This window comes from Tursiops truncatus, chromosome 11, assembly GCF_011762595.2.
Source record: "Tursiops truncatus isolate mTurTru1 chromosome 11, mTurTru1.mat.Y, whole genome shotgun sequence".
NCBI lineage: Eukaryota > Metazoa > Chordata > Mammalia > Artiodactyla > Delphinidae > Tursiops > Tursiops truncatus.
Window position 1 is genome coordinate 88,090,402 of NC_047044.1, and position 18,296 is coordinate 88,108,697.

At 38.1% G+C, this 18,296-nt stretch overlaps 1 protein-coding gene across 6 annotated transcripts in view; it reads right to left on the reverse strand.

Moving 5' to 3' along the window:
- PIK3C2G (phosphatidylinositol-4-phosphate 3-kinase catalytic subunit type 2 gamma) overlaps positions 1-18,296 on the reverse strand; it is a 366,119-nt gene that overhangs the window by 152,195 nt on the left and 195,628 nt on the right. For all 6 annotated transcript variants that reach the window (XM_019936917.3, XM_019936884.3, XM_073788986.1 and 3 more), the window contains 3 exons: positions 8,983-9,163; positions 6,359-6,466; positions 1,266-1,358 (listed from right to left, as the gene is read on the reverse strand). In XM_019936917.3, coding sequence (XP_019792476.2) covers positions 1,266-1,358; positions 6,359-6,466; positions 8,983-9,163 — 382 coding nt within the window. The remainder of the gene's footprint in view (positions 1-1,265; positions 1,359-6,358; positions 6,467-8,982; positions 9,164-18,296) is intronic.

Below are 18,296 nucleotides of genomic sequence, written 5' to 3' on the forward strand. Positions count from 1 at the left end.
ACAGAAGCTTTAGCCATTAAATTAGAAGCTGCTTGGAATGTTGTTCCCTGATAATAATCTTTCAATTTATTATCCATGTGCAATGTCTTAACCTCAAAGTCTGGTGAAGAGAGGTTGGACGAATGTTTATGCAAATTTCAAACTCAGCCAAGTGAAATCTCTAAGGGAAACATTATTTGATGTACCATAAATTCATGCACTGATATACAGTTAGACGACCAAGAGCTTCTTGACTGGGAGTATAAATAGCACACATAGAATTCATCAGACTTTGAATCATTGACTTCTCTCGTTATGAAGGCAGTTAAGAAGTTTTCAGAGTAAACAGCCTTTGATAATAATAAGAAATGATAAAGGAGTGTTTTTCTAGCATAGGTGAAGGACATGGAATATGTCCAAAGGTGAAGGACAGTTCTATGCTTTTAACTAATAAGAGGCTTGGTTTTGAAAATGCTTTCTAAATTATATGCAGAAGACTATTGCCAAGATGAGATTTTGTGTTCTTCTTTTTTCTTCACCAAAAATGCAGTGCCGGGGGAACATTAATGCTTGAGGTTTACACAGATCACAGCAAAAGTATAGGTATGTTAATCATTATCTTCAAAACTAGTCAGAATCTAACAAAAATTCCACTCTGTAACCTTGTTGTCTGGTTTGGCTGAATAACTTATCAAATTTAACTGAACGACTGGCAAATGCTTATTTTTACTTACAGCTCCTTTTTCTGTCCCTTTTTCCTACTTGACTTTTACTCTTGTCCTTTTACTCTATTGTCCCATGGGATGCGTGACAAAGACTGATATGGCCCTTATTTATATTTTATTTAAAAAGAAGACAACAACCCAAATTACTAAAATAAGCAAGTGCTTACAGATAAGAATTTTGTGCTAAATCGTGTCATTTGAGTTTCAGCTAATTTTGATTCGAACTTAGTATCTAGACCAAAGGAAGACTCTCCCCCTAGGAACTTTACCACAATTCTGCTTTCTGTATTACTCAAAAATGATTGCATTATTTCATTTATTGAAACATACCTCCCGGAGTTTTGCACTGAAGATTCATTGGCTTTGAGCCAGTAATGTTTGATTTATTGCCAATCATAGTTTGGCATGTACTATAATTCTGTAAAAATGCAGAATCAAAAATAACTGGAATCTTCTGTGCTGCTGCCAGAGGAAAAGAGCTATAATAATTTCTTTTTGTGAGTAATAAATCAATAGTTCTACCAATGGAATCAATTTGATGTTTCAGGAGGGCTACTGTACCTTAAAAATGACGCTGATGTTTTTGCCCATTGGATTAGCATTAATGAAAGTAATCTTCAATGGCAAAGCATTAGATGTGAAATATGAACATGCCTATGGGACAAAAAGAAGAGAAAAATGGTGAGCAAAACAAAGCAAAAAGAACAGTTTCCTTGCAATCATGGCCCCTTGCAGAATTTGTTATATGAGCAAATGTAACACATATGAATAATTCTCACACTTTGGAACAAAGAAACATATTTCTTAAAAAAAAGACTTTAGTCTACCAACCAAAGTCTTTATTTGTAAACTAAAAATGCCAGCTTTTCGGCAGGTTGTAAATCTTCAACTACATTTTTTTCTCACTAAACAGTGATGATGTTTAGGGAGTTTAAATAAACTAAGTAGTATGTAGGTATTGTGCTTATGCTAGTTAGTTAATATCTAAAAGATGAAATCGCTATTTAAAAAAATATATTTCCTTTTCATTCTTTCTGCCCTGCAGCATACTTTAAGGAAACATGCATATAGAATTAACAAAGACCTGAGTTCAAATTTGGACTCTGTAACTTATCAGCTGTAAGACCTTGGACAAGTTACTTAAATGTTTGTATCCCACTGTAAAACAGGGATAAAACTCTTACCTCACACATTTTTGTAATAGGTATATGAGCTAATGGATATAAAATACCTTTTACAGTGTCTGACACTAATCGGGTACTTCAAAAAGATTAATGCATTCTTTTTCACTTTTTGCTAATGAACATTTTCTTATCTTTACAAGTAACAGTACAACATATATTTCCTATTCTCGTTTCTTTCAATTATACTTTACATTTCTATTTTCAGTTTTATGATATCGACTACTGTCCATTATTTTCCTTTTATGTGCTTACAACTGTTTGAGTGTTAAAAGGCTATATGTCTTTAGGTTATTAGAGAGTTCATGTTGACAGCAAAAATTATTAAATCAATACTAAAGAAAGCAAAAGGACTCGATACTTTCAATTCATCAACTTAGTAAAATATGACATCAATATATTTTGAAGGATCAGTTTGAATATCATTATTTCTGATAAGTCTGAAATCAGTAGAAGTTGAGAGGAAAGGATCTATTTCTTAATCTGTCAACATAAATCTAACCTAATCCCTAAGCAAACAGAAACCCTTGTTTACTGAATCAATTTGAGTTTTATAGTAAAAGGATGAGGCTGCTTGTTAAGTAATGAATTCCTGCTGCAAGAATCAGTCAATCAGGGGACATATGACCTTCTGTCATGGTATTGAATTAGGAAACCCTGTATTAGGCCAGAGTTTAGATCAGTGGTTTTCAAATTCTCCTCATTCAATTCTGGGGGCTGGGGTGGGAGAGTGATGATCTCTTTGAGGTATGCCAAGTCCAGGGAAGAGACAAAGGGCTAAGAAAGGCTGAGGGCGAGGTTTAGCCCCTCTTCTCAATTATATCACTCAGCTATATTGCTTTCATTGCTTAATATTTTGGTTTTCACATGCAGTATATTTTTTGAGAGTCATGGCAAAAATACTATACATTTGACAGCTAGTATGCACAAAGCATTAACTATATGCTAATAGAAAGAGACACAATATCCACCTCTCATAGAGCCTGCAAAAGTTGGTATGAATGTATACACGCATGCATTTCACAGCTGAATGAAGAAGCATTTGAAGAAGAGAGTCTTTCAGAGATGAGCTGAATTTGAAGATTGTGAAAGACATAGATTGGCAAACAGGTAAATGAAAAGGTTTGCTAGGTAGAAAAAGGTAAACAAGGACACCTTAGATTAGAGTAGAAGTTAAAAGTGGATTGGGGGCTTCCCTGGTGGCGCAGTGGTTGAGAGTCCACCTGCCGATGCAGGGGACAGGGGTTCGTGCCCCGGTCTGGGAAGATCCCACATGCTGCAAAGTGGCTAGGCCCGTGAGCCATGGCCGCTGGGCCTGCGCGTCCGGAGCCTGTGCTCCGCATCGGGAGAGGCCACAACAATGAGAGGCCCGCGTACCGCAAAAAAAAAAAAAAAAAAAAAAAAGTGGATTGGGATGGCCATAACCAAGAGATAGGAAAGAATGAATCAAAGTCTTGGAAGATATTTTATGTAAATGGTGAGATAAAAGATCTGGAATAGAGAAAGGAAGACAAGAAAAGCTAGAATGGAGAAAGGAAGATAGAAACTCTGGTCTTGAAAAGTGAAAATTAGTGAAATAGACTTAAAACAGTTTTTAAAAAGGAAAAGATACCTATTAGTAAATGAAATGTCTGGTCTTTACTTTCCCAGGAGGGGAGAAGGATTGCATTCAGTTATTCCCACTCTCTCATATGATCTACCCCTTAGTGAAACAGGAAATGGTCCATTGTGATTAGTGGTTCCAAGGAGAGACAGGGGTGAGAATTCTTCTTATAAAGAAAGTTTAACCAAACCTAAGACCTTTGCTCTCTGTCTTGGAGACCCATGCTCTAAAGAATGGATTGAGCCAGGCCTGAGTACTTCTCCCTAGTGTAGTTTACTGATGGTGATTAAAATAGAATGCTGACTATACATGCAGGCTTTCCTACACTCACTACATTCATGGGACTTCTCTCCAGAGTGAACTCTGATGCACAATAAGCTCAGTAATAACTTTCCCCAAATCACTGCATTTATCAGGTTTCTCCCCAGATGGGCTCTATGATGTACTGTAAGCTTGGTGCTATAAACAAAGACCTTACCATACTCACTACTACATTCATAGGACTTCTAACCAGTGTGAATTCTCTGATATGTAATGAGGTATGAGTTTTGACTGCATATTTTCCACATTTATACGGCTTTTGCTTGTGTGAAGTCTGTGATATAAAATAAGACATTTACTAGACTGAACATTTTGCCATGCCGCATTCAAAAGGCTTTTCTCTGGTATGAATTTGCTCATGGTCAACTAGTTGAGAGATCTGACTGAAGGCTTTTCTACACTGCCAACATGTATGTGCTTGTTCCCTGGCATGGAGGATCCACTGTCAAACAAGACATATACTCTGACTGAAGGCCTTACTACATTCCTTACTGCCGTAAGGCTTCTCCCCAGTGTGAACTCTCTGATGGTCAGTAAGGTCTCTAACAGAACAGAGAGCGTTCCCACACTCACTTGAACATGACGTTTCTCACTTGTGTGAAGTGTCTGACGCTGGAAAACGGTTCTACTCTGCATGAAGGCCTCACACTCGTTACACTCTGAAGGCCCCTCCCCAGTACAGGCTACCTGATGAGCAATGAGCAGGGAACGCGGAGTGAAGGCTTTAACACATTCGTCACCTTGATGAGGTTTCTCCCAGTAATGGAGTCTCTGGTATTTATTGAGATGGGAGGAGTGATGACAAGTCTTCCCACACTCTCACATTCATAGGGTTTGTACCCTCAGTGGGTTCTCAGATGAACCACTGGCTGAGGGGTTTGTCTGAAGGTCTTACTACACTCATTACACTCCCAGAGGTTCTTTCCAGTATGGATCCTCTGATGGCCAACCAGATGTGGACTCTGACTAGAACTCTGCTGCATTTACTGCACCTTCCTATGTGATGTATGTCCCTTCAGACCTCCTCGTTGTTCAGCAGGACTGGAGGACAGACTAACATGTTCTGCAGGTGAGAGAGCATCACCCTCCACATCCGCCCTGCTCACTGCTGTACACACAGGCACAGCTGACCAGAGCAAGTGGGACAAAGAGGTGGCTCTACTTGGGGCACTTCCCAGCCTCAGGGGAAGTGCCGATGGCTGCAGGTTGCTGTAGGGAAGGAGTGTGGTCCCAGGCACAGCTCTATGGGTGATGACTCCTGAACTGGTGATGCCCCTGGCATGGCCTGCTCACCTGGACACTCAGAGCAACGATTCCCTAGAGCTGGTGCCCCACATCACCAAGGCCTGCACAAGCCACAACGCATACGTAATTTTCACCAAGGCCTGCACAAGCCACAATGCGTATGTAATTTTAATTGAAAACAATCTTTCTATTCCTTAAACAACAATGACAAACCAAGAAAGCAGAAGTAAAAAATAACATCTGGACTCAATGAACTATTGATATATTGTTCTTTCTACATTAAGATACTCTGTGTTTTTGAAATGTTTCCATGTATCTTTAAAGCATCAATCAGTGCATACTGCTAATGACTAAAAGGTCACACAATTTTTTTAAATCAGTGATGATTTGGATTTTAGCCCAGATAGACATATCTCAGCTTATAAAATTGATGCCTTATTTTGTTATTATTCAAAATACGTCTATGCAGCATATTTGGAAAATTTGTAGGGTGTCTTTGCAGCAGCAAAATTGTAAAGGTGACAGTATTAAGCTTCTAGTAAAACTTTTTCTATTCATACTAATGGTCTGATTTTTCTCCTAATTATTAAATTTGTTTTTCTTGACTGTATTCCGACTTTAGTGAAGTAACACTTATTGTGCTTGCATGAGAGTTTAACCTCTTCATTTTAAAATCTCACTTATCAATCCTCTTTATTAGAGTCTTCTACTCTTGGACTTTTGAGAAGGAATATAATAAAGCTCATGGAGAAAGAATGATTCTAAGTCAGAGAAGGGTGGCTGATAGAGACTTAGGAAGAGAAGGAGTTTGTGAGTACAACACCAGGAAGGGCTTTCCAGGCATGAGTAAAATCACAAACATATCATATGGCACAGTGACTCATAAGCATCAATGAATTTTAAATTGAATCAAAACTGAGATGTTATAGCTAATGATATACTAGTGTCCTAGGCATGGGCATGTACATAATCTAAATAAGCATGAAATTAAACCAGCCTGCATGGGGTCGCAAAATCAACCATTGTGAATAAGTCAATTCAGTCAGAAGTGTCTTCATTTTTTTCCACTGAACTTTGGTTAGTGTGTTTCTAAACCAATGAAATATCTGATGAGGTTAATGTGATACCAACTGGTCACAGTGCATCAAATAGAGCACACACAGTTTGGATGGGACTCAATTACATTTTTCTTAAATAATTGCAATGATAATTTATAAATTGTTTTTGCCATTTCAAAAACATCCAATGAACTAAACAATTCAAAATAAAAATACTCAACTTATCTACTGAATATGTTGACTTACATCTCCATCAATTCCCTTTATGCATAGGGCAGGGTTCAGAGGAAGGTGACAGGTATTTGTACACTGAAAGAATTCTTCTAGTCTGCCAAGTTCTTTCTTCAGTACCTCCTGTGAAAAATCATTAGAAGAAGCACCTTCAAAACTGAAAAGAACTGGACTTTTCCTTCAAGTTATAATTTTCTTTTGTTGATTAAATAAACTCCTTAATTCAGGGGTTGCACACTTGGGTGCTTTGGGGTCAGGTGGGTGATGTAGCCACATATGAGGAGGCAGCAGGCTAAAGACAATAGGGAGTACTGGGGAAAATGGGGAAGTAAAGATTGCATGTCCTTTCTGAAGAACTTTAAATTCAATTAAAACCCAAACCAAAACAAAGCACTGTTCTGTTCAAACGAAGCACGATGGATTGGACTTGACCTGTAACCCACCAATTTGCAACCCCTGCTTTAAGTAACTATTAACATGATCCATTTATCATAATTCCCTGAAATCTTAATTTGTAACTCTCAAGGTTTACACTTAATAGTATAATACTTTTTAAAAAAAAATTTACATAGAGTAGGAGACAAAATAATGACAAAAAAGATAATTATAGACCGTTGATAAATGTCAGAAGCAGTAATATACATGAACAAATAGTTTACTAAATGTCAATAAGTGTATTTCTGATACTTGACTCACTCCCTTCCATAGTCCTCTGTGCATGTGGAAGGTCTGAGACCACAAATGACACCTTTAGAATTGTGTATCCCCTGACACAAAAAAGGAGAAAAACAATAATTCAGAAATAATAATAATTCAAAATTTAAAAAAAGCTCCTTTTAGCCTACTTTGAAAACTGTTTAAGCCCGATTTTAAAAATGAGGATATCAGATTAATAGTGTTTAACTAACTCTCAAGAGTTTCTTAGCTCTTACTCCGGGTTCACTGCCAAATAATAGACTCTACTGCTCCCAGAATCCAGCAAAACTAGGTGGAGAAATGAGGCCAAGCTCCACAATGGCATTCTTTCTGTCTTCCTCTTTTGTCTTTTCTATACCTCGATTTGCCTGAAGAGCACCATGGAGGGGAACCTCTGCTCTCTTTAACTAAAATCTCTTCACTTCATATAGTTAGGTTTAACTGGGCTTTAAAAAAAAAAAAAAAAGAAAAGAAAAAAGCTTACAGTAACTTGTGAGAAATTATAAATGCTTCTCCCACCTCTTTCTTTTTCTCTTTCTATTTTCACGTGAAGAGGTGTTATCACAAGAGCAGCCAGTCAAGGTGAGAGAAATGCATTTATCTGAGAGAATAATGTCAGTATCACTGGAACGTGATGTAAATAGTCAAAAAGGCACTGTACTAACTGCAGCATGCATCTTAAATACATGAGGGATTTTGAAACATAAGAAATAAAGACCAAACCTACACACAAATTTTGTAAATTTTAAGCCAAATTTATTTTACTTGCTTTCAACTTTTTGTCTACCATTAGAAAATAATTAATGATTTTGCAGTAATATGGTGAAATCATAGAACTTTTTTTTTTTGCGTTGCCTATCATGTTGCTAGCCTTAAGGCTCTTCTGTGCATACAGAGTTTATATGTCTCCCATTTAAAAATAAAGTCCCTGCTTATACTTTTTATTTTCCAATTTCTCCTAGGTAGGTGAAGTAGCATAGCTTCTGGCATTACTACCAAATGAAGTGACTTCCAGTAAGAAAAATCTTGTGCTAGGAAAAAATTCTGGGACCCTTTGCCTATTTTCATATCATTTTGTTGAAAAGTCTTGTTGATTTTAAACAGTGGGTGGAGAGAAACTATGAGCTCCCTTGAGAACAAGATTCATGTTTTAGGCATCTTTCTATCCTTAACTCCTAGTCTGTAGTAAGTACTTGTTACTGAATGAGATTCTTAATACAGTGAATACAGTCCACTACCTCCCTGCATCTAGAATGTTGAACTTAAGAGAACCTACTTAATGATCTATATCAGTGAAGGGAACTAGTAATGCAGTTAATTAAAAAGAGCAAGTGTTCTTCCATTAGAGCAAGAAAACGAACAGCCAGATCCATTATTATAATCAGTGATGAAAGAGGCACAGTATTTTGACTATCATCCATGGATGTTAGAATAAAAGTATTATTCAATACTATCCACACCACTATTGATTTCTTTCATTTAATTCACTTAATTTGTTGTGGAAAAAAAAGTCTTTAAAAATGTGACTTTGATCAGTGCAGTGTGAGAAAAATCTAGACCTAGATTTTGTACCTTGGACAAGGGTATTCTGAAAAGTCCCCTTGTGTACTTCTTCCATGAGTCTGAACTGTGCTGCCTTTCTGAGTAAATTACTTCATCCGGTCATTTAAATCACATTGCCTTTAAATTGGTCTTTTGTCAGGTACTGTCTATGCTACATGGCTATTTAGATCAAAAAGTCATGTCCTGGTGATAGATATTATCATTAACATTAGGATAGTAAACTGAAAAAAAAAACTTGATCAAAAGAATCGATTTAAGTGTCTTATGACAAAGTGTAGTCAAGGAATTTACCTTCTGTGTTATGAAATTCAAAGTTAATTGAACCAGGTTTAAGAAATAAAACAAAACTTTATTACATGAAGATTGATTTTGCAACAAACCTGTCTTTGAGGGTCACTGGCAGATTTGACTTTTTCACCAATGTCTCCCAGAATTTTGATGAGTTTCTGTTCCTTGGAAAACTCATCACTCAAGGCTTTTCCTGCACAGAATTGGAGAGCAGCCAATAGCTTCTGATACCAGCTTTTAAAATAAGCTTCATTCTGTGCATCCTTTAGCAGCCTGAAGGAGAGAAAACAAATTCTTGTATCTAAAGCTGATTTTTAAAACACCTCTAGCAGGAACAATAAGTGTGTTTCAGACTAATCTGTATGTGGTGGCTTTGGGCAGTTTAACAGGCCAGGCTGGGGAAAATGCTGTTTATTTGTTGGCAGTCATCGTTTCACCTGATAGTTAATGAGATTCCAAGAGTGAAGAATCAATAAGAGACCTTCCTTTCCTCATTTCAGTTCACAGTGCACTTTTTCCTCTTTCAGGCTTCTTAAATTCTATAGCAAATACTTATCTTAAGAGCATATATTTGACTTCTTATTAAAATACATTTTAGAAATGGTATTTATTAGTCACTACACTATATGGCAACCTAACCATCAACCCCACATTTTTCTGCTTTTCTTCAAAAAATAATGTCTCCAGACTGTCACATACGTTAAGTATTGCTCTTTCTTCCAACACCTCCCTTTGATTACCTGGAGGAAGATATTGTAAAGGCAAGAGCATAGTTTTTGTTTTCAGGCACTTCTGGATTCAAATCTCAGCCCTACAACTTACAAGTAAGTTAGGCCAGTTACTTAACCGGGCTGAGGTTAAAATAAAGAAATAACTCTGACTCCATAGAACTGTATGGAATATAGAATAAGCTAATGCTATTCTAATTTGAAAGGGCTTAGCACAAAGCATGTACTAGTAGTCAAAAAACATCAGTTTATCTGTACCCTGCAGCCTCCCCAAGCCAGCTTCTGTCACTGTCTGGCAGTCTGCTTGTATCATGAACATGGGAGGCATAGAACAAAAAAAGGGAAGGATACTTCGCTAGATAATGGAGCAGTGACAATTATTTGATTACGCTTTCTGCCATGTGACAATTTCTATTGCCTTGAAATTAATTCCAACATGCTTAAACTTTACTTTTTATTATGCCCTAAAACACTGAAAATAAAAGACTGATTCCCTTGAATGTTAACCTCTCTTTGATTGATTCTTTAATTCTTGTCTCTAATCTTCTTCTCTTCTGAAAAATAATTATCATTCAAAGGACTAGAAGAAAGTTATTGTGAGAATGAAATACTGAAAAATGAAGGATTAAATGCCTAGCAGCCAAAATATATATAGATGAGTTTCATTCTGCATTCCTAATTTTGCATCGCTGCCCAATGTGTATTGTGCTACAGAGACTCTAAGAAACACATTATTTTCATTTGTTCTATGTTCTCTGTTCCTACACATCTGAGTTAAAAAATTAATTGAATGAGGGCTTCCCTGGTGGTGCAGTGGTTGAGAATCTGCCTGCTAATGCAGGGGACACGGGTTCGAGCCCTGGTCTGGGAGGATCCCACATGCCGCGGAGCAACTAGGCCCATGAGCCATAACTACTGAGCCTGCGCGTCTGGAGCCTGTGCTCTGCAACAAGAGAGGCCGCGATAGTGAGAGGCCTGCGCACCGCGATGAAAAGTGGCCCCCGCTTGCCACAACTAGAGAAAACCCTCGCACAGAAACGAAGACCCAACACAACAAAAATAAATAATAAATAAATTAATAAACTCCTACCCTCAACATCTTCTTTAAAAAAAAAAAATTAATTGAATGAACCTGACTTTTTTTTTTTTTTTTTTTTAGGTAAGGGCTTGTTCCTTTGTCATTGTTACAAAGCCCACTTATCTCCTAGCACCTCTTTTACTTTACCAAAGGAAATATAATAATGCTGGAAAAATGCTGGAAAGCATTAAAAAACAAAAAACCCTCAAGGGTCTAAAGATGTATTGATGGAAAATATAATCCATATATAATTATACCTTCAATGTAAGAAGAACAGCTGACAATGAAAAGTTTTCCAACCCACCTCTATGGTGAGATTTTTGAAATGTCAGATGCAATAAATGTATCACACCATTATTTGGAGGCTCTAAGAAAACGAGTGTTATGTGATTATGAATTGGAAAGCCCCAAAGAAAGCACCCACATCTGAAACTTCAAGGTATTTTATGCAGAATTATACCTCAGAGATTTTCACAGTGTTTTGAGGACTTTGGTAATATACCATTGTACAGTCTACTTGGTTTTCAGTGGACGTAGGGAATTGATGGGTAGAGTATTTCTATATCCCGTATCAATGCTTGCCAGTATTTTCATACACTTTGAATACTGAGTTACTTGTTTTTAAAGATATTTAAAACCTGTTCTGGTACATAAATATAACTCTATAACCACCTGACTGCTATACACATGATAAACGGAAAGGTTATTCTGCACAAAGTCAACTTTTTACTAAAATTCTTAAAGAAAATATATATTTTAGGGGTGGGGAGTCATAGGAATTGTCAAAATTATCTAATTAGTATTCCTAATACTCAATTCTTATTCTATGAGAAATGTATATGCTTCTCTCATGAGCAGCTGATTCAAGGAGGGAAAAAAATCAGTCTGATTTCTTGCTCAAAATAAAACAGAGCAGGGGAGATTTGCAGAGAGAATATGTGACTGTGTTTTAAAAAATTTAAAAGTGAAGAAAACTCAGTGTATTCCATTGTGATTATTTTCCTTATAGAACATACCTCATGCAAACTCTCATTCCTGCCATTACGACATGCTCTCCTGGTGAGATTTGGTTCAAGCTCTATGGCTTTTTATCCAACTTTAAAGTTTTTTACAAATTGCAGAATTGAAATCATACTGTGTTATAGATGACCACGAGAGGTGAGTTAGTCTATTCCTGTGTCTTTAGGCACAGTCACTTTAACTGATGAGAGAAATTAATATGTCCTTTAATTTTAATCAATTCAGAGAAAGTTGGACTATACAGTTTTGGGTGGAGAGTTAGCCAATTCTACGTCAATGACCTTCACCATCAGGAAGTGGTTAAAACCCTCATGTGGTAGTTTTTACCCCTTGCCTCTGTTTGTTAAGACTGTGGAAAACAGCTAGCCACTTTCCCTTAAGCATTAAAGAAACCTTTTTCATAAGGCACTGTCACTGGGAGACACAGAATTGCTTATGCCAAATTCAAAAAAAAATCTTTTTTTTAGGTTCAGGTCAAGGGACTGAGAAATATGAAGTAAGACTTGGTGTTGAAAGATTGGGCTTTTAAGATACAGACGATGTGACCACATACAAACTGTGAGGTAAATCTCAAAATGTCAGAGACCTGTTTATCCTAGTGTATGCGAGATCCAGAAATGGTTCAACTTGATATTATTATTATTTTTTTGTGTGGTACGCGGGCTTCTCACTGTTGTGGCCTCTCCCATTGAGGAGCACAGGCTCCGGACGCGCAGGCTCAGCGGCCATGGCTCACGGGCCCAGCCGCTCCGTGGCATGTGGGATCTTCCCGGACCGGGGCACGAACCCATGTCCCCTGCATCGGCAGGCAGACTGTCAACCACTGTGCCACCAGGGAAGCCCAACTTGATATTATTTTGTATAGGTGTCTTATGGACTGTAAGTAATGACAACATTAAAATGAGAATAAATGCATAAAATCTAGCTGATTAAAGGTAAGGGTAGTGTTGAGTATGAGAGGCAAAAAGCAAGAAGAGAAGCAAACATAACCCAGGTGACTGAGCATATTTGCTATAGGATATCATAAAGGCATTTGCCTAAATTAAGGAGCTAGTGGTGGACTCAGATACACAAACCCCAGCTAGCATGAAATGGAGATTTTCCTTGGAAATAAGAGCTTTTCTCCATTTTTTCATGCACAAAGTGCTTCTGATCCCATGATGAGTGACTTGCTGGAGGCCCAGGAAAAGTACAGATAGGTCTCATTTCATCAGTCTACCTGCAGGACAGAACAGACTAATCATGGCAACCCAGCCCTCCTTGCCTCATGACTCCCTTCAGTGTAGCTCTTAATTTTAATTCTCAACAGCACAATATCCCACAAATTAGGGCTTGCCTTAAATTTTTTACCCTCTTGTGTATTTCTTGTGAGTGAAGAGGGGAAACAACATCCAGAAGAAAACTGAGCTACACGTGAAGATGAGTGATTTCAGGTCACTCCAGGACCTCCCCTTTCCATTTCCTCTATTGGTGGCTACTTTATGGGGAGTAAGATGTGTGACTCAGTAGACCAGGTCTTAGTGAGCACAGGTGGATTTTAAAATGTGACTTCTTCAAGTGTATTTATAACCCTGGGACATATAAAGGCTGAAATCCAATACTTGATATGGAATTTTTAATTTTAAGGTTTCAATAGTGTGTTAAGAAGTGAAAAGCATATATCTCTTTAGCCTTTACAACTTTATTTTACTTCTCATTGGTTGAGAGATTTACTTAATATTTCCCTAAACTGAGGAACTTCATACATTTTATTGTCTTGCAAAGATAACTGTTTCCTATGACTAGCTCATTTTTAGAATATTGATTTGCTCTTTCAGAAATATAGCACCGAACTTCTTTTGAATTTTGTATATAAGGAGCATTACATGGGCCAAGTCTGCAGAAATGTGATTTCCAATCAATAGTTATTTTGCAACATGTCTGTCAATAAGCCACTTTGAAACAACTTGAATATAAAACAATTAAAAGGGAATAAATTCAGAAAATAATGAAATCCATACTCTAGAGATTTTATACATTTTTAGAACACTTAAATATAAGAGACAAGCCCTTAAGGTATGCAACCGACTTAATTTTATCCCCATATTTCAATTTATAGATCTAATATTTATTACCACCTCAAAAACAGTAATTCAGAATGTTACAGTTCATACTTATGATTTTTCCATTGTGTTCACGTTATGTGGTAGATTTATTTTTCCCAACTCCATGCTTTCTTCCCAGAAGCTTATACAACCACACTCTGCTCTGTGACTTCCAGTGCCTCCCCAGAGACAGCATCTACTTCTCCACCCCTTGTCTGGATTGGCCATGTGACTCACTTTAGCCAACAGGATGCGACTGGATAAAATGTATGCCCAAGTCCATGGGGATGCTTTAAATGTGCTCTCATGGATTGGTCTGCTCTCTTGTACTTCTGCTATCTGTCACGAGAACAGCTTGTCCCTGCTGGGGGATGCTCCTTCAGTGCTGGAATGAGAGAGCTGAGCATTGCTGTGAGGAGTCCAGTGCAGCCAAGCGGAAGTACAGCAAGTCTGCAGCCTGCATGCGGCATACGTGAGAAATAAGTCTTTTTTGCTGTAAGCCACTGAAACTTCGGGGCTATTTGTTGCTGTGGTAAAAATTAATGAATATGCCAAGTTTCATATTATTTCTTTTTCCCTTTTGTTTGCTTTTGTTTTCATTTGTTTGTTTGTATTGCCTTTAGAATATGGAGCACATTTTTTAAACCTCCCCCGTGTTAGCCCTGAGGATACTTTGGGGCAAAACTAATTACTGAAAATAAACAAAAGTCATCTGGAGACAAGTCTGGTGAATTAGATGGGTGATCAATTTGAGTATAACATTTTAGATCAAAAAAACTATAAAAGTAATAAAAATGGCTTTCTTCTATGGATCCTAAAAAGCCCCAAAGTGTATTTCAAAAACGATTTGATCTGGTTCATTTGGACATGTATATTATGTTATACTGCTAAAATTTTATTGTTATTTTGTTACACTAACATTCTCTTTGACTCATTTAAAAGTGTGAATAGGCTTATGTACTATCTGCTGTCTGTCCAGCCAAGTGTTTGAGTATCTAATAGGAAATTCTCTCTGAGTAAAAATGCACTAATGAGTGCAATAGCAAGTCTTTTTTTAAAGACTTATATAACACAGGACTAGACAAATCTAACACATTACCAGACAAAGGGTCTGATGGCTGAGGGCAGTGAGGGAGGTAGTACACCTGGCAGTTTGGGAAACTGAGGTCTGCTCTAATGGTAACAGCTGAAAGACTAAGATGGCTAAATAGGGAGGGGATCAATGGTTTTGGACAAGGAAGCATCTATCTATATCAGCATGCTTAATGGAACTCCCTTTACTGCCCTGGAGTTGGCGACCAAGACCCAAGATTAAAGAAAAGAGACAACAGGTATCCTATGTTTTAAGAATAGCCAAAGAAACAACTGGAAGTCAGAGAACTCTTAGAGGTTTATTGGGAGATGGCCAAAATGGCTATGATACACCAAGTGTTATCTCCCCTCCTGGACTTTAGTATATATTTGCAAGTGGGGGTGAAGGAAAGGGCTGTTTGAGAGTCATGAGTCATCAACTTAGTGAGGGATAGAGTGGATCCGCTACCCCCACTCATCCTTGCAAAGTCCAGTGAGGAGGGAAGCTCAAAGATACCCACTGATTCAGATGTGTGCAAGAATGGGAGACTATTGCCTCATTCCCAGGTTAGATTCTGCTCTAAAAGAGGGTTTGTTGAAAGACAGGATAGCAAAGGAGCAGCCTGCATTTTTGCACCCTAACTGGCCAAGCAAGGATGTGTGAATTTCTCAAGGTTCAAATAAACACATGGAAGTAATTAAATGTGATCCACTCCTGTGTAGGAAGAGGTTGAGCCAAAGGCAGATCTCCTGGTGGGAAGTCCTGCAAGGCTACCCAAGGTACGCACTCAGATGAGGTAGCCAGCTTTGACTGAACCCAGAGCGGGCCTTGATGTAAAGCCAGAGACCACAGACAGGGGATTGTACTTGCTTGCCTCAACAAGTGTGAGGGTCACTTTCCTCTTTCTCTTTCTTTCCCACTCCAAAGTCAAGAAAAGCTAGAACTAAAAGACAGAGAGAGAAGAGGAATGAAACAGCAGACAATATTCTCCCCACCACAAGTCCCCCAAGCTAAAGCTTGGCTGGTGCTGGAGAATGGGGAGGAGGTATGTGTCAAACTGGAGAAGAAAATAGAGTTTTAAATTGGACAAAAGTGATGAAGAGTTTGTTATCTAAAAGTGACCAGGAAACTATGGAATCTACCCTGGTTTTAATTAGAAAATGTAAAATGGCAAAAGTAGTATTTTTAAAATAATAAAAACTTTTATTGGAGACCTACCAATACCAAGCTCAGCCAATTTAAAGAAAATTAGGCGAGACCGTTAAACATCTACAAGTCAGTGCAGGAAGAAATACAGCTTCGGAAAATGCACGGGTTGCACTGCACGAGAGAAAAAGCCTCAACATGCAGAATAAAAACTGGGGAATCTTGCTCCCCAGCTCTTCAGAGAGCTGGCTGAGATTTGTCTTTTTGCCTTTCTTCATCCCCGTGCAGCCACTCACTGCTCTTATAGAGCACTGCCGATTCTGGCTTCATTTGTGGAAGATCATTGTTAAGCACAGAACTGTGTTCAAGAAATCAAAGTTGTTTCATCAGGAAATAGGTTATTAACACTGAATATATGTGGATACATAGGTATATATTTACTATTATAATTGATACTTTATCATCATATCAAAATCTTTAACAGTTATGACCAGTTGCATAGTTAATTATAAGCTTAAATGGTATTTTTCTGAATGAAAACTAGCCATAGATGGTGCCCAGTTTGCGTACACACTTGTAATCAGGATGACTGTTACACTGCAGTGTTGCTCTCTTAGGATCATCTGGAAGCTATGAAGGAAAAAAAAAAACAAACTATGCTGAGCAGGTAAGTTTCCCTGCATAAGATTCTTAAATCTATAATTAGCAATCAGAGCCTGTTCCCACTCATCTTGCTGAGGGATATAGTCAATTTGGGAGATACAGGTAAATAAATAAAACTCTTTCCAATCTACTCATATGTATTCGAATGTTCACATGTTTAGTATACTGAATGATGTGATATCAGAGAGCAGAAACTCTCTTCCTCCTCTCATTCCAAAACACACTTCTGCTTAGGGTAAGTTATTTTATTCAAATCATTTTCCTTAGCTTAGCACCAAGCTGTGAATGGCTATCAGTGACCTCTCTCAGCCCCTACTGTTATACTCCTTACGTGCTTACTAACCCTAAAACAAAACAAAACAAAACAGGTGGAATTTTGGCCCTGGGCACACTTTAGAAGAGATAGCTTTCTATGAGACCCTCCTGTGATGCCTTTCCCTTTTTTCTCATTCTGGTTTTATCCCCTCCCTGATCCCCAAGAATCTCTCAGATCCTGCCACTCTTCCTTTGCCAAAAGCTCCACCTAGCTCTGCTCTCTCCTGTTGTGTCCTGGGATCCCAATTAGTCCTTGTTTTTCTTACTCGAGTCAAACACATGTCTCTCACTGTAAATTACACTCATATCCTCAGAGAATAATATTACATTAGCATAGAGCTGAACCCCATTTTGAGATAATCCCTCCCACCCATCACATTTATTAGGTGAGGAAACTGAAAGATTAAGAGACCTGCCTAAGGTCCTTAGGACTAGAACCCTCAGTTCTTAACCATTGCTCCAGGCACTTTCCACAGCACCATATTTTGTGCCTGTTATGGACCAAATGTTTGTGTCCACCCAAAATTTGTATGTTGAAGCTCTAATTCCCAATGTGATGATACTGGAGTTGGAACCTTTGGGAGGTGATTAAGTTTAGATAAGGCCATGACAGTGGGGTCCTATAATTAGATTATTGCCCTTATAAGAAGAAGAGACTGGAGCTCTGCCAGGTGAGGACACTGAGAAGGTGTCCAGCGTCCATCCCTGAGCCAGGAAGAGGGCCCTCACAGGGAACTGAAATTGGCCGGCACCTCAATCAGACTTCCCAGCCTCCAGAACTGTGAGAAATAAATTCCTGTTGTTTAAGGCACACAGTCTATGTTATTTTTTATTGCAGCCTGAGCTGATTAACACAGTGTCCTAAAAACCAGTAAAACACGACTCGGAAGATGATTTTCCACTTGCATCACCTCTGGCAAGAAACTTAATGCTTTAGCTCTTCACTTTCCTACTCTGTAAAATGTTGGAGTTTGTGACGTTTGGTAAGATACCTTCCAGCTCTAGGGCTCCATGACTGTAATACTTAATGAACTTATCCAGCATTTATACCAGGCATTTTCCAAGCATTTTATGTAGCTGTGTTAGGTAATCCTCACATCCGCTCCAGGCAACGTGATTCCTTCCATTTACAGACGAGGATATTATGGTTTATAGAGGTCAAATAACTTGCCCAAAGTCACCCTATCTGTGGATCAGGGATTCAAATGCAAGTTTATCTGACTCCAAAGCCCTTGCTGTTCACCATCATGCTGCACCACCTCCTGATATCCTAACATAGATACCAGCTGACGATTTAGCC